The 16,446-nt window shown below is 46.7% G+C and overlaps 1 protein-coding gene and 1 pseudogene across 1 annotated transcript; one reads left to right on the top strand and one right to left on the bottom strand.

The window, feature by feature from the left end:
• Nucleotides 1–2,164: 2,164 nt before the first annotated feature.
• LOC136659809 (5S ribosomal RNA) lies at nucleotides 2,165–2,281 on the top strand (annotated as a pseudogene).
• A 3,874-nt stretch (nucleotides 2,282–6,155) lies between these two features.
• Nucleotides 6,156–15,302, bottom strand: NDUFA13 (NADH:ubiquinone oxidoreductase subunit A13). Its single transcript, XM_066635527.1, has 5 exons — nucleotides 15,163–15,302; nucleotides 13,093–13,171; nucleotides 10,178–10,249; nucleotides 8,928–8,997; nucleotides 6,156–6,364 (listed from the first exon to the last, which is right to left on the bottom strand). The coding sequence occupies exons 1-5, from the start codon at nucleotides 15,251–15,253 to the stop codon at nucleotides 6,245–6,247; spliced, it is 432 nt and encodes a 143-aa protein (XP_066491624.1). The 5' UTR covers nucleotides 15,254–15,302; the 3' UTR covers nucleotides 6,156–6,244.
• Between the last annotated feature and the right edge of the window lie 1,144 nt (nucleotides 15,303–16,446).

The following is a 16,446-nucleotide window of genomic DNA, read 5'->3' as shown; positions in this document are numbered from 1 at the left end:
AGAGAGAGAGAGAGAGAGAGAGAGAGAGAGAGAGAGAGAGAGAGCATCCTCAAAGCTTCCTTCCCGTTGCACCATAGAATCCCACCAAATCTATGCTGTAGCAGGTAGCCAAGGCTCCCAGAGGACTAGGGCAAAGGGCTGCCTGAGTCCAACCAACAACAGCAGGTGACATTGAAACATCTAAAGAATTCATTGAAACACAAATAGCAGCGGTGGGGGGTGAAGGGTAGGCTAATAGAGTGATATGCAGTGAGGTCAATAGCTGGGGAGGCACTTGCTGTGGTGCTGAAAGGCACTACCTGGGGCACTACCCAGCTGCAATCAGAAGGAGGTTGAGCTTATTGCTGCTGCACTTCTTATATCTCCCTGTATAGTTACTGGAAGGGTTCCTGGTTTGGGAAGCTGTTTTGGGGAGGCTATTTTCATTGGGGAATGATACCTGAGGCCCTGCCTCCCTTGAATGCAGGTCCCTGGCTAATAGAAGGAGGAAAATTTAGAATGAGCAGGCTTGGAAAATGTCATGGAGGTTGGATGCCTTATTTCATGGGTATGCTCACTCAGGTCCTCAGCTTCATAGATGCCATTACACTTCCTTGTCCCCACCCATGTACGTGGAATTGTCATTCGTACATTAAGAACATAAGAACATAAGAACAGCCCCACTGGATCAGGCCATAGGCCCATCTAGTCCAGCTTCCTGTATCTCACAGCGGCCCACCAAATGCCCCAGGGAGCACACCAGATAACAAGAGACCTCATCCTGGTGTTCTCCCCTACATCTGGCATTCTGACTTAACCCATTCCTAAACTCAGGAGGTTGCGCATACACATCATGGCTTGTACCCCATAATGGATTTTTCCTCCAGAAACTCGTCCAATCCCCTTTCCCTAGACTCAAGCATTCCCTAGACTCAAGCATTCCCTAGACTCAAGCATCCTTGGGCTTTCCCTTCAGAAATCTAGGTCCAGTGAGGTCATTACTTGATGTTTAACAACCAGCTGGGCATCCCACCCCACACCCTGATGTGGCCAGGTGGGTTTGAAAGCCTCATTGTCAGTTCTAGTCGGTGGGCTGGCAAGGAGTTGTTGACCTTGCTGGACCCAGCTGATGAGGGGAAGCAATGCACAAAATGATCCATCTACCTGGCCTGGTGGGCCTCCAGTAATAGTGATGATTTCAAAACATCACAGTGAAACACACTGGGGGGGAAGGGTGCACAAACATCACAGAGGCTCTCTCCCCATTACTGAACATGCATTTATTTCACGGTGAGACGAGGCTTCCTAAACCAGGTCCCACTGAGCACACTGCATCTCCCAAATTTAAAACAAGCATTCTGTTGTCTTTTTCTCTTCCCCACATCCCCCAGTCTGCAGCCCCCTCCCCGGATTTTCAGCTCCCCACACAATTGTTCCTCCAGAAGCTTCAGGAGACCACAACGAGCAAGGACCACCTGTTGATCACACAAGCACTCCGTCGGTTGCGCAAAGAACTGATGGTAGACAATCCAGACTTGGATGATGGGTAAGGACAGGTCATGTCATGATCTCTTTCAGCTCCCCAGCTGGCAGGAGGCTTGAGTGGATTTATAAGGAATTTGTGAGGGGAAATTAATCAAGCCTTTTTCAAAAAGCTAGATGGTCTTCCTAATCCACCCCCCCCCCCATTATCCCATTGCCTACTGGACTGGTTACCTGACTGTTTATTAAATAGAATCAGAGCCAGGCTCAGCAGGATCCAATCCTATCCAACTTTCCAGCGCTGCTGCAGCCGCAACGCAGTCCTGAAGTAACTGCCCTTCCCACTACGGAATGCTCTTTGGGATGGCTACATTGGTGCTGGAAAATAGGATTGGGCCCACAGTGTCAGAATTCCAGGTAGCCCTTCAGATTGGAGGTGGGAAAGATAATATGCTTAAACTGTCCGTTATGTTTTAAAAGCAATACAAAAAAATGCAGTCATCCCTGCATGTAGAAAAGTAGCAGCGCTGTAGAGGGCTACATTACATCTCTCCCCCCCCCCCCATGTGCTAACTTGCTGCCTACAGGGAGGTTTGTGTTTGATTTTGAGCAGTGGAGAGTTCAAATATAAGAGCTGTTCTCATCTCCGGGCTGAAGCAGTCTTGTTTGGAATTCTGTCACATCCTTGTGTGTTATGAGTATGATCAGCAACTGTTACCCTGCACATGCCTGATCTTGTCTGATCTCGGAAGCTAAGCAGGGTCAGGCCTGGTTAGTACTTGGATGGGAGACCACCTGGGAATACTGGGTGCTGTAGGCTTATACCATAGTCTTTCGAGACTGAAGGTTGCCAACCAGTTATTAACCGATCAACAGAATGCAATGATGAAGGATGCCTAAGTGCATGAACATGAATTAACGAATGCAAGAATGGGGCAAAATTTACAGAAGGTTAATTAAAACCTGAGGATAATGGGAAGTAGAAAGCTGCCTTTGTGAGCAAGACAAAAAGACAATCTATTTCCTGCAGTGGCCAGCCAGATGCCTCTGAGAGGCTCATAAGCAGGACTTGAAGGTAGGAGCTTTCCTGCACAAAGAAAGGCAAGATCAAGGCACTGAAGCAGTTGTGCCTTGCAAAGCCAGTGTGTTTGTCCCCCAGCAACTGATTTTTCTGAACATAAAGGTTTCATTTAGTGAGCTATTGAAAGACTGCTCCTCCCCAATAAATGTGTCTAATCACTTATGAAAGCCAGCAGGCCTCAGAGCAAATGGCAGTGAGTTCCATAGGTTCGTTATTGATTGCACAAAGAATTATTTTCTCATGTTTATTCCAAATCTGTTGCTTACCAATTTCATTGGGCATCTTTACAAGGAAAAAAACCTTCTCTCAACCATTTTTCATACCTTTAATGATATTTCAAAAACCATCCCTCAGTTATAGTGTTTGAAACCAGTGTTTCTCAAACTGTGGCTTGGGACCCACTTGGTGGGTCGCAAGCCAATTTCAGGCAGGTCCCCATTCATTTCAATATTTTATTTTTAATATATTAGACTTGATGCTACCTTAGTATGTGACTGCATTTGGGGAAATGTTACAGACCTGTACTTTTAACAAGCTACTAAGTATATTCTTTTAACAATTACAGTAAATGGGATTTACTCCTGGGTAAGTGTGGGTAGGATTGTAGCCTGGGATTGTTAAAAATTTTCCTCCCGGATGATGTCACTTCCTGTGGGTCCTGACAGATTCTCATTCTAAAAAGTGGGTCCTGGTGCTAAATGTGTGAGAACCACTGTTCTAAAACAAACAAAAAATTTCCAACATGCTACTTTTGCTAGAGACTTCAAACTTCAAACTTCAGACTTTGCAAGCACAATGTTTCAGTGCCTTTTGCTTGTCCCTTTTCTGCCCAAAGGTCATGATCCTTTTGAAAGCACCCCCTCCCAATTCTCTTTCTTTTCAGGGACAAAAGCAATCACCTCCCCATGCTTTCTAGGAGCAAACTCTGGCAGAGCAGGACAACGGAAGGCAGTCAAAAAGAGCTGAACTCCAGTCCAGAAGCTGCAAGGACGAGACGACGCAGACTTATTTGGCATATTGGCAGGTCTGTTTGCATTGCAGCCTCAGAACAGAGACCTCCAGATCTTAGAGCTGCTGCAGGATTACCTAAAAGATCATTGCTGCATCCAAAATCCTGTTTCCAACAGGGGCCAGGCCAGAGGGCTTTCCCCTGGCCTCCTAATGCCTTATAAAGCATTAAAAACATCATTTCCCGTTTTCTGTCGAAAACTGGAGGTAGCTTTTTTGCTATTTTCTGTCATTCTGAGGCCCACAGCAGCTGCAGGCAGTTGCGCACGACCTCTGCAGGCCTCAGAAGACCATCTGGAGGTGAGGGGAGCCCAACTGCCCTCACCTTCAGAGGAGGCATACGGGGGGGGGGGCCTGGTAGACCTGATCCATGGTTATTGGAAACTGCGTATACAGGATCCGCAGATACAGGGCTCCCCCGTACTACCATTTAGTGTGTACTCCATATCTCTTTCTCAGGGTGCTATCCAACGGCACCCTAGGCCAGCACAAGTCCCTTGCACTGGCCTCTGGGTGTTGCAAAAGTGCCATAAGGCACTTCTGCACCACTACAAGATGAGGCAGGCTGGCACACTCGTCTGCGATTTGGGGAGGGTGGTGGGAGGGCTGTCTGGGGGGAGCGCAGGCAATAGGTGGGAGGACCGGACCCGGGAGGGGTTGGGACCAGAATCTGACACTTAGGCCAGATCCTAAACCCCCCTCCTGGACGGCCTGGTCTTACAGTGGGCTGCTCAAATCTGTGCCACTTCTTTAAGTGGCACAGATCCAAGTTGCCCCACGGGGCAAATGCCACGCGACATGGGGTAAGGGGAATGAATTCAGGGCTCCAGGGCAGGTTAGGATTGGGCTGTCTGTCACACACACACACACACACACACACACACACTGAGTCCTTTTTGGCAAGCATGGCACAATGTCTGAGATAATGCACTCTAGACTTGGCACTTTTTAGCACTGGGTCCCACTGTTCAAACATAATTTATCTTTAATCTTTTAAAAAGTATGCAAATAACAAAAAATCCTATTTTTATTACTGCATATATCACAGTAGATCTTTGACAGTCATTTTGTTATACATGAGCTGCTTATCCATTGGTTGCCTACCCTGCTCTAAATTCCTCATACAATCAGTTTGCCAACCAGATCCCTCCACACCATGTTTTCCCAGAAATAGATTCCCCCCATATATAATCTGAATACCAAAGAAAGAATCCCAATGAATATGGTATATCAGTGTGTGGAGGGATTATCCAGTCTTCTTGCCTCTACTCTGGCTGTTTTAAACAATTATTTCAGCAAATAACCAGAACAGGTTTAACAGGCCCTGGGAGGTCTGATTGCTTCAATGGAAGTGGGGGTGTGTGTGGTGCCAAGAGGCAAGGCCAAGACAGGACAAAACCACATGCAATTAGCTGGCGTACCAACCAAATCCATCTCCTTTCTGCTTTACAGAGTTGAGCCACAGGCAAATCTGCAGGAGACTAAACAAACAAGGCTACCTGGATCCTCTAAGCCCGCACAAGCACACAGCCCACTTGCTGAGTGTGCTGCGACCCCCATCAGGCAGGCCCATCTGAAGGTCCACACAAAAGCAGCAGTGAAATAGTGACAGTGTGAGACCAAGATATTTCTCTCATATTTACAGCCTGCTTTTCTTCATCAAGGAACTACATTTGTACTGTCTGGAAGCATTTTCACCTTGCTTTTCAGCTGACAAGTCTCCTAAAGCAACTTGCACAGAATCAGAAACAAAACAAACCATCAAAACGATGCATTTTTTTCCCCTCTCTGGGAGAAATCTCAGCAGTCAGCTTTCTGGTCAAAGCTTCAGCAAAAGCAATTCATATTTGTCAGACCATGCCCTGGAGGAGATCTGGGTTCAAATTCCCACTTGGCTACCAAGTTCAATAGGTGGTCTTGGGCCACTCTCAGTTCCCATCTACTTCAGAGTTGTTGTGAAGATAAAATTGGGGGAAGTGGGGAGAGCTATGTACACCACCCTGACTACACAAATTCAAGATGAGCAGTTGTGCCACTAAGAAAAGCAAAGGCAAGCATGCCCCCTGCTCTTTCCTTTCCCAACAGTGGGAGATCAGGGTTTAAATCCCCTCTCAGCCATGTAGTTCACTAGGTGACAACAGGTTGGTTATTTTCTGTCACCATTTCTAGGAAGCAAAGTAAGTCTAGGTATGGTTGGGGCCTGGATGGAATAGTGGTTAGAGGTTTGATTATGGAGGACCCCTGACCTAGTCTGAAGGAAACAGTGGAACCACTTTGCTGAAGCTATGGGTCTGGTCTGCAGATGGGATAAGAGACTGCCTGCAGATTCTATGTTCACTGACATAATGGAAGAAAGGCAGGATAGAAATGCAATTAGCATCCTACCTTGCAAGGCAGTTGGGAGGATAACATGCTATGGCCTTGGGCTCCTTGGCAGCAATAAAAGTGTGAACAGGCCAATATAAAAAATAACATCTGAGCCACTATTCTTAAGAAAAAATGAGTGCCTGATCAGCTCAGCCAGGTCTCAGATCCCTTTTCACAAGGGAAGAGGATTGTTGGAACGGAACCGACAGAATAAGTCATGGACACAGAAACACACACATTTCCAACCAGAATTTGTTTATTAAGAAGCAAATCCCCACTTTGATAGGCAGGGGGTGCCCATTCCACAGTCCACATCCCTGTTGCTGCTCAAACGTAAAACTGACAGCCAAATTTGGCATTGTCCAGCACACTCTGCGGGTGCAGGTAAAAGAGTTCATCCTCAGTAGGGGGGACCCAGCGGGTGGTGTTGAAGCGGGACTCGCCCACCTGCAAGGAAGAAGGAAGACATGGATTGGAGTCTGCAGTCTTTAGGGAAAGCAGAGAGAGATGGAGCAGTAGTGAAGACAGGATGCAGGCAGGTTGTCCAGCAAGTAACCATAAAGTTGCTCATTTTGCATCTAAGCCAGGTGTGACTCAGCAGCTTTAATGTACCCGAGTCAGTGGCGATCCTGGCCCCGGTAGCTTCCAGAGCCAAGACAGCAGGTTGCTGCCCCCCCCTCCCTGCAGAAGTGACCTGCTAAGGGCTCTGGAAGGCATTAGAAGACCTTCTGAGGACCAGGTAGGCTGCAATCAGCCTCCCCAGCTCTCAGAACACCCTCTGGAAGCAAGGGAAGCGAGAGCTCCCATCATCTCCTTGTGGAGAGGCTGCAGGGGCCCACTGGAGGAGGAGTCTCCCATGTGGAGAGGCTGCAGGAGACAGCTGGAAGAGAAGAGTCTGCTTTGGACTCCCCCCCCTTTCCTTCTGTTGGACTGGGGGGAGTTATGCTTCTGGGGGACAAGACTCTTTTTTGTGGTCAAGAAATCTTAGTCATGAGTCGTTAATGGAGTAGTGGGAGAGTCTGTGGACTAAAATTTACATTAAATGTAAATCTTAAAGAGAATTTTAAAAAATGATGTATAGATGGAAGATGACACCAGTTAAATTAGCACAAATGTATGAAAATGTACTGAATAGATGTTGGAAGTGTAAACGGCAAGAAGGAATATTTTATCATATGTGGTGGACTTGTACCATAGTGAAAAAATATTGTACTTTAATACACCAGCAAATGCAATTGATATTGAAGGTAAATTTACAAATGAAACCAGAAGTATTCTTCTTTTTGCTGAGAATACTCAAGGATTAGATTCAGAAAGATCTTTTTCAGAAATCTTTTTGATTCAGAAATTATACTTTTACAGAACTGCAGCAAGAAAATTGTATGCTTTGCAAGCTTTCAGAGATACCTTCAGTAGAAGAATGGTGGGTAAAGATATTGGACCTTGCTGAAATGGATAAACTTATGACTTTCCATAAAGAGAAGTCAGTAAAGACTTTTATTGGCAACTGGAAATACTTTCTGTGCACGAAGGGGTAAATGGGTCAAATGAATTACGGATTTGATGAGTAGAAAATGGATATATAGAAAAAAAAATTTTCTCTGTTCTTGAAAATGCATTTTAGAATAATTAGACTGTTTAAGATACAATACATAGTATGTTATGACTGCAGAATAACAAAAAATGTAAATTTAGAACTCTGCATTGCCACACAACTTTCAATATCTGTATTTTCATTTTTATTTTTTATTTCTAACTTTTTAAGTTTGTATTTGTTAATTTTTGGTATTTTAAAATAAAGACTCTTTTTTCCTGGAGAACCTGCATTAAATGCTTTGGGTTGGTTTTCCAAGAGATCTTTGTTTCTGCATCTCTTTTTCTTTGGTGATTTGTTTTCTGAGAGACTTATTTCTTTTCATTTAAGTAAGCTGCTTGGGGGGGGGGAAGAGTGTGTTCTTTATTTCTGTGGTGTGTGTTGGGCCTTGGAGAAATCTTGGAAATTGCCTGTGATCTGCTGGTTCTTAGATATTTACTCCTGCACATTTAAGTAAGCTGCTTGGAGGGATGGGGATTCATTTACATTTATTTCTGTGATGTGCTGGGGCTTGGAAAAATCCTAGAACTTTGAGTCCATTCATTTATTCATTCTCCTAAGTTCTAATATATTTATTTATTCAAATTTATATTTCCAGCTCTTGACATTGTGCAAGACATGTGATGTGGCCCTCCAGCCAAAAAGTTTGGGGACTGCTTGGCTTAAAGGGTCCCTAATTCAGCTGTCCCCTTCATCTGGAGCAAAGTGATTGTGTCCTACGGGGGGGGGGGGGGGGGTGTGTCATTGCCCTGTAATGGGGGGAAGATCAGCCCCACATTGTAATTGTAATAAAAACTTATAGAACAAGGGAGGAAAAAACAGAGGGCCCTAAATCACCATTAGGGCTATCAATTCAAAAGACTGTGGATATAACAACATAAAAAGAATCCTGCTGGATCAAGCCAAAAGCCATCTAGTCTAGCTTCCTGTATCTCACAGTGGCTCACCAGATGCCACTGGGAGCCAACAAGGCACCTGTGATCACTCCCTTACACCTGGCATTGAGAGACAGGTGACCTCCGAAACGCAGAAGTTGCATATAGTAATCAGACAAAAGTCTTTCACAGCATGCATTAATCTATCCAATCTGCTTTTAAAAGGAATCTAGACTGGATGTCATCACAACATTCTGTAGCAAGGAGTTCCACAATTTAATTACACAATCCTCCCTCCCCTTCTTAAGAATCCTCCATTATACCACACACAGTCCTATGTCCCTTTGCCACTGTAAGCCTAAGAGGAAGTAGATTACAACAGAGGGTAAGGGGGACTGAAGGCCACTGTTGTCATGAGGCTTATTAAAGGGAGAGGTTGAGGATGTTACAGGGAAAGGTGCAAGACACCCCCTTTTTCCTCCACTAGCAAGAAAGTTCTTAAGCCTCTTTTTGCTGCAGTGTCCCACAAAAGTGTCCATACCTTCCATCCGGGGACATCCTTCATTATCTTGGCCTCCTCATCGAGATTCTGTCGTAAAATACGAAGCGTCCTTAAGAGATAAAAGAATGGTGAGAGCCAGAATGGTGTAGTGAGTTGGGACTTAAACCTGGAAGATCCAGGGTCAGTTCCCCATTCAGCCATGAAGCACCCTGGGTGACCCATCTCTCAGCCTCACCTACCTAACAGGGTTATTGTGAGGACAGGAGGAGGGAACTATGCATACCACCCCGAGGTCCTTGGAGGAAGGATTGTGAACAAACAAAATGGAAGATCAGCTAGCAAGATCTGGTCATGACGTTGAGACCAAAAAGAACAGCTGCAGATTTTCACAGTGTGAATTCTGGCGCCCTGTGGTTGAGTCAAGCAACCCCTTCCGACACAAAAGGATGTCAGAACTACACAGATAGTACCCCTAATAGCTAAATGGGAGCTACAAAGAGCACAGCTGGACCAAGCATCCAATTTTCTGCAACAGCCACCCTGATGACTCTGGGAAGTCCACAAACAGAACACGAAGGCAATAGCCTTTCCCTACTGCTGTCGCATTCTCCAGCAGCTGGTATGTGGCAGCAGACCACCCCTGGACATGGAGGCTCCATTCATCCATCATGATTAATAGCCACTGACAAATCTCTCCTCCTCCATTGGTTTGTCTAAACCTTTTTTAAAGCCATCTAAATCAGCAGCTATCACCACATCACATGGCCATGAATTCCACAGGTGAATTTTGTGTTGTGAGCATAAAATACAGTCATGTGTCAGTTCTCAAGATCCTAACAAACAATCTCCTTGGGTGAATTCTAGTTTGGACAGCAAGATTCATCCATTTTATTTATGCCATGCATCACCTAAAGCCCCCCCCCCCCATTTCTGAACTCAAAACCCCTAAATGCTTTACTCTTTCCTTATAAGCCCCCAATCACTTGGATTGTCTTTCTCTGCATATTTTTCCAGAGCTATAGTATCCTCTTTGAAATGGGGTGACTGGAACTGTGCAGTTCTTCCAAATGTGAGCGCCCCACAAATTTGTACGAAAACATGTGACAGGCAGGTTTATTTTCAATCTCTTTCCTAAACAAGAAGAAACTAGGGTCGGGCTGTACAAAGCAGGACTGTTACTGCTTGAGTGCTCAGATATCCATGTGGACAAAAAAATGGAAGGAATTGGGTTATTCATGCCAGTTTAGGGGTATAGAGGGGTCACTCCAATTGCAGAGACCTATACAGACCTTCGGTCATCTTCAGCCATCAAAAGTGGAAACAGAGCAATTCGTGTTTCCAAGTCCTCAATATTCAGGCGCCTAGGGAGAGAAGGAACAGTTCATACAAGGTCCTAGCTGAAGAGAGTCTCAGCTCCTCAAGGATAGAGGAAACATCTAGTTTCCAATTTATACCTTAATGAAGGCAGAGAAGAATCCACTTTCCTCCAAAGACTTTGGGGTTCTCTCCCCCATTTTGGGGCATCTGGGATTGATGAGAAGAATGCTCCCTAGTGTGGTGCAGGGAGATGCTAGTTTTCCTCTCTAGACTTCCTAGATCTGTGTTTACCTATGTCCAGGTACAGGAAACAATTCTTAGAGTGCCAAGAAGTGTCTGTTATAGTTCTCACTCTGCTTCTGAACTACAATCCCCAGGGTGCTGTGAGGAGAAGAAGCAACTGTTAAAACTGTTCAGCTCTGTATATAGATGTGCTCTTCCTCTCTCTCTTGCAATCCTGGTGTATCGTATTTTAAATTGTAAACTTGCATTGGTAAAGCAGTGGTAAGGAAAATGAACTATGAATTTCAGAAGACAAATCTCTATTCATTTACTTCCCTGGGGATAGTGTCCCTGGCCACAGCACAGAAGGCTTGAGGAGTGATACTGCACAGCAAACCCTGCTCTGAGAAACTGTACGCAGAGCAATGGATACATCCACTATGGCAGCTGGTTATCTCCAGACTCTCTCATGAGCCCTATGGCAAATATAGGAAACCAAAATATCTTAGGACAGTGGTTCCCAAACTCCTCTGAGGGAGTTGGGAACCCTGTAAGTTGTTGCAGGAACAGGGATGTGTGCCCCAACAAAACTGCAGTGATTTTGACACAGAGTCTCAAGGGCATTTAAATGTACCTGGGGTGGCCATGAAGCCTCCTGGAGAGTCCTGGGGGCTCACAGCCCCCTCTGTGAGCCTCCCCGCTGCTGCACTGAGCTCCAATAGCTGATCAGAGCTCAGTGCAGCAGCAGAGAGGCTTGTAGAGGGGGCTGCAATCCTCCATGAGGCTTCGTGACCTGCCCAGGTATGTTTAAATGTCCCTGGGTCCCCAAGGAACTATGATCGCTGCAGCATTGTTGGGGCACACATTCTTGGGCCACTCCCCCTAAGGGGGAATGGCCTATTCCCGGTTCCCCTGGTGGGTCAACCACTAGTTGGGAACCACTGTCTTAACCACAAGAGTAGGGTCTTCCAATCTTAAGGGCATGCTACACTGCCAGAATTCACTTTTTGGCGGCAGAGCATGACTCACAGCTATCACAAACAGCAACATGCTATTTTGTGCAGCTGGGCTTCTACTGCAGTTCACAAGCAGCTGTATGCCAGTGGCCTTCCACTGGGCCTGTGGCCAGTAAGTCAGTACACAGAACAGGTAGGAGGTGGGGGAGTGAGCAGAACAGGGTGAAGAGCAGGGAGGGGAAATGGCAGATCAAAGCCAGGAAGGGGGTGGTATCAGAGGCAGGAACTTGCAGTGTAGGGGCAGCAGGTGAGGCAGAACCACCCCATCATAATCCGTGGCAAAGCACTGCGGCCATCCCATCCACTTACACCTGAAGAGGCTTTCCTTATACCCAAGAGAACAGGAGTAAAGAGAGCCTCCTCAGGTGTAAGGAGAGTCTCCTCGGGAGAAAGGAGGCAGGGCAGCTGCAGGCGCTTTTCCATAGTCTACAATTGGGCACTTTTGCCTCACCTGCCATCCTGTACCACATGTCCCTGATCAGCAGCATCACCAATATCCTATCCCCCTTCCTAGGCCACTTGCACCATCAAAATCAATTGCACAGGTCTGAGCAGACCCATTCATACAGCAGAGGCTTAACCCTGGCCAAGGGAACAAATGTTCTCTTACCTGGAGGAGACCTCCAGAACCTGCAAGATGCAGTCCTGAAACTGGAGCACTCTGCATCAGCAGAGGAAGGGGACAGGTTTAGTAAGATCGAGCTGTTAATTTCACACACAGCCAGGAGGTGAACTCATTAAAAATTGGGGGTCAGTTCCAGTTTACCAATATTCTTTAATCCTCTGGTTCTGTTCCTGTTCAAGCACTCTAAAAGTAGGTTCAGATCCAATTTATGCAGAACAATAGCAATTCCTTTGGCTTACAGTGTAACTCTTTACAATCTGAGAATTTATTCAATTTTAGGAAAAAGGTTTTTTTAGTTTCTAAGACGTATTTCTCAAACTGTGGGTCGGGACCCACTATGTGGGTTGCATGCCGATTTCAGGTAATCCCAACTCATTTCAATATTTTATTTTTAATATTAAACTTCATGCTATCATGGGTATATGACTGCATTTGGGGAAATGTTACAGACCTGTACTTTTAACAAGCTACTCTGTATATGCTTTTAACAATGATAGTCAGTGGAACTTACGCCTGGCTAAGTGTGGGTAGGATTGCAGCCTGGGATTGTTAAAAATGTTCCTGCTTGATAATGTCACTTCTGGTCATGACATCACCTCCGGTGGGTCCTGACAGATTCTCATTCTAAAAAGTGGGTCCCAGTGCTAAATGTGTGAGAACCACTGTTCTAAGAGGCTTTAGTCAACAACACACATGCACACAACAGAATAAGTTAGAAAGTAAAATTTAAAAAATCAGAATAGAAAACTGAACTACTTATTTTGAAGAATTTTTGTGTTTATAAAGTTTTGGTTATGGTTCAGGATGCAGACAAATGAGAGATTTTAGGTTTGAGTTCAACACTTCTGGATCACTGAAAAAAATAAATCTGAATTGGTTCTGAGTTCAGGTTTGGTTCCACTACCAATGCTTAATGGCAAATTAAGGAATCCCCTCTATAAATTATAAAGCAAGAACCACTGCAGCATGGGAACTCAGCACATACCTCCAAACTGCCCCCAGTGGTCCATTTCCATCTGCTTACCTCCTTTCTCGGTTCCACTTGACAATGCTATAGTAGCCAAAGATAAGAGTCCCAATACCAATGGCGAACATACTATAACCTGGGAAGAGAGGAAGAGAAATAGGGTAGTTGTTAGCAGCAGCAGCAGCTTCCCTCAGTCATACCACAAACTGTAGATGAACCCTCTAAGGCAGGGTTGTCAAACATAAAGCCCCGGGGCCGCATGCGGCCCGCAGAAGCTTTTTATCCAGCCCTCAGGCTCTCGGCTGCTGAGCAGTGTTGAGGTGTTACTGCTGAAAGGGCAGCCCACATGAAAATTGGGCTCTTCCATATCTGGAAACATGATCAAGATTTGCGTATTTTCTCTTCTATCATTTGCAGCTAATGAGTTCCTAAGTGAGAAAAAGTGCTTATTTTTGTTTATGATCTGTTTAATGACATCAATTTCGGCTCTCAGCAGGCATCATGAATGGTATTCGGCCCTCAGAATGAAATGAGTTTGACACCCCTGCGCTAAGGTTACCAGTCCTCATGGAGATGAGATCTCTATTGACACTCACAAGCCACCATGAAAGAACACATCTCTCAATGTAGAGAGGCAGTCTATCTCAGTGAAACAGATACAGCAAATGGAAGACAGAGAAGGCCATAAAAACACCTCCATTATCTAGGAACCCAGGCAAAGTTGGCACCCCCTCCTAGGACCGTGGTTTTCAAACTTTTAGCACCAGGACCCACTTTTTAGAATGAGAATCTGTCAGGACCCACCAGAAGTGATGTCATGAGTGGAAGCAACATCATTAAATAGGAAAAGTTTTAACAATCCTACCCACACTTACCACGGAGTTAGTCCCATTTACTATCATTGTTAAAAGCATATACTGAGTAGCCTGTTAAAAATATAGATGTGTAACATTTCTCCAAGTGCAGTCACGTACCATGGTAGCAACAAATCTAATATATTAAAAAGAAAATATTGAAATGAATGGGGACCCACCTGAAATTGGCTTGCAACCCACTGTTTGAGAAACATTGTCCTAAGAAAGACATCCAAGTCTCTCACTCACTCCCTCCTCATTCAAGGAATCCAGATCTGTGATCAATTCAATCCCTCCTCTTGGAAACTCAGGCATCCAAGCCTTCCATTGGCACCCCTGGCTCAGCCTAGAAATTCAGGTGTGCACACCTGACACCGCCTCTCCTTTCAGGAACCTAGGTGTCCCTTTTAGGAACCAGGGATATGCGGTGGGTAGGGAGGTAGGAGAGGCACAGCCTCCCCACTGGAGTCCTTTGAAAACTGCCACCACTGTATGAGGCATCCAAGCACCCACCACCCACGCACTCTGCAGCTGAGGAGCGTGTGGCTTTTGGGTGCCTCACATGGCAGTGGCGCTTTACAAAGGACTCCAGTGGGGAGGCTCTGCCTTCCCACCCACCGCATGTCCCTGGTTCCTAAAAGGGACCCCTGGGTTCCTGAATGAAGAGGCGGTGTCAGATGTGCACATCTGATTTCTAGGCTGAGCCAGGGGTGCCAATGGAAGGCTTGGATGCTCTGAACGTAGGTTGTGGGTGCTTGAGTGCCTCACATGGTGGCAGTGCTTTTCAAAGGACTCAGGTGGGGAGGCTCTGCCTCACCTGTAGAGTGCGTGGGAGGTGGGTGCTTGGGTGCCTCACACAGTGGCAGTGCTTTTCAAAGGACTCAGGTGGGGAGGCTGTGCCTCTCCTACCTCCCCACCAAATGCAAGCGTGTGGGTGGTGGGTGCCTGGGTGCCTCAAGGACTCTGGTAGGGAGGCTCTGCCTCACCTGCCTCCTCACCCACCACACATCCCTGCTGGGAACCCAGGTGCCTCTCACTGGGTCTCTCCACCTCAGCATCCTGGTTGACTGCCTGGCAGTCCACGGACAGCCAGGCATGCAGAACTGGGACTGACCCCCCCGCCTTGGAAGCCCCTCCTGCTGAGAACCCGGGCGTCCGGGGCGGGTCTCTGCCTCCCCCCTCCTGGGAGCGCAGGTGCCCCCCTCTCCCACCACCGCCCCTTCTCCTCCTAGGAAGCCAGGAGCCTGAGGCCGAGGCACCAGCCCCTCCTCACCCGAGAGCCCCCGGCGAGGCAGGTGCCTCTTGTAGTCGATGGGTCCATAGCCGCCCGGAGGCGGCATGTCCTGCTTCACCTTCGCCGCCATCTTGGAAGCGGGCAGCTCACGGCTGCCAGATGACCTATTTTCCAAACAGCGCCTGCGCGCTGACGGGAACCACCCTTTCAGCGCTCCCCATGACGTCACATGCCGCGGGTGGTCCCTCCTACCGCAAGTATGGGACTAAACGCGCAAAGATTTTCCTCCCCCTTAATGGTGAGGAGACTCTGGTTACCGTATATATAGGAATAGAAGCGCACAAACATCCTCCAACAAAATTATCTTGGGAATGCAGGAAGCACAAAACGTTCAGAAGCTCTGGCAGAGCACACAAAAGGTGATTCCAGCCATTCACAGGGGAGTGCCCATAAGCAGAACTGACTTTGCCCAAGCATTGCTCACAGATAGTAGTTAATCTTAGGATGTACTCCTACACATGCTTATGTGTAGTGGGGTCTGTATTGTATTGGCAACCTTCAGTCTCGAAAGACTATGGTATCGCGCTCTGAAAGGTGGTTCTGGCACAGCGTCTAGTGTGGCTAAAAAGGCCAATCCGGGAGTGACAATCCCTTCCACACCGGGAGCAAGTGCAGTCTGTCCCTGGTCTGTCTCCCTGGCTATGGGCCTTCCTTCTTTGCCTCTTAGCCTCAGACTGTTGGCAAAGTGTCTCTTCAAACTGGGAAAGGCCATGCTGCACAGCCTGCCTCCAAGCGGGCCGCTCCAAGCGGGCCTGCCTCCAAGCGGGCCGCTCAGAGGCCACGGTTTCCCACTTGTTGAGGTCCATCCCTAAGGCCTTCAGATCCCTCTTGCAGATGTCCTTGTATCGCAGCTGACCCCAAGAGCTGACCCCAAGAGTAGACCCCACTGAACTCAGTTGGTTGACTGCTGTGTAAGGACTACAGCTAACTGCTAGGTGAAGGGCTGGGCTACAGGTTTAACAAATCCCCTTCATGCTGTGGGCACAAAGACTGCCAGAAAGTTTTAGAATGAAAGGGGAGAAAGCCAGCCAAGCACCCATACTGACCCACCACATATTTAAGTTGTATTTAGCTCCAAGGTGGGACCTGCCTTACTTATACAGTAGGTGAGAACATTAACATTCTCATTATTTATTCAGTGCAAATACTTCACTTCTTGTCTGAAATGCTCCCCAAAACAATTCAAGCTTGTCATCTAGAGCCAGGGTGAGCAGATGCAATGGAGGACAGAGTGCCTATACCTTTCACTTTTGTAAAGAGGGA

The sequence above is a fragment of the Tiliqua scincoides genome, chromosome 8 (genome assembly GCF_035046505.1).
Source record: "Tiliqua scincoides isolate rTilSci1 chromosome 8, rTilSci1.hap2, whole genome shotgun sequence".
Classification (NCBI taxonomy): Eukaryota; Metazoa; Chordata; class Lepidosauria; order Squamata; family Scincidae; genus Tiliqua; species Tiliqua scincoides.
The sequence above is the reverse complement of the archived record's forward strand: the minus strand, read 5'-3'. Positions and strand labels throughout refer to the sequence as shown.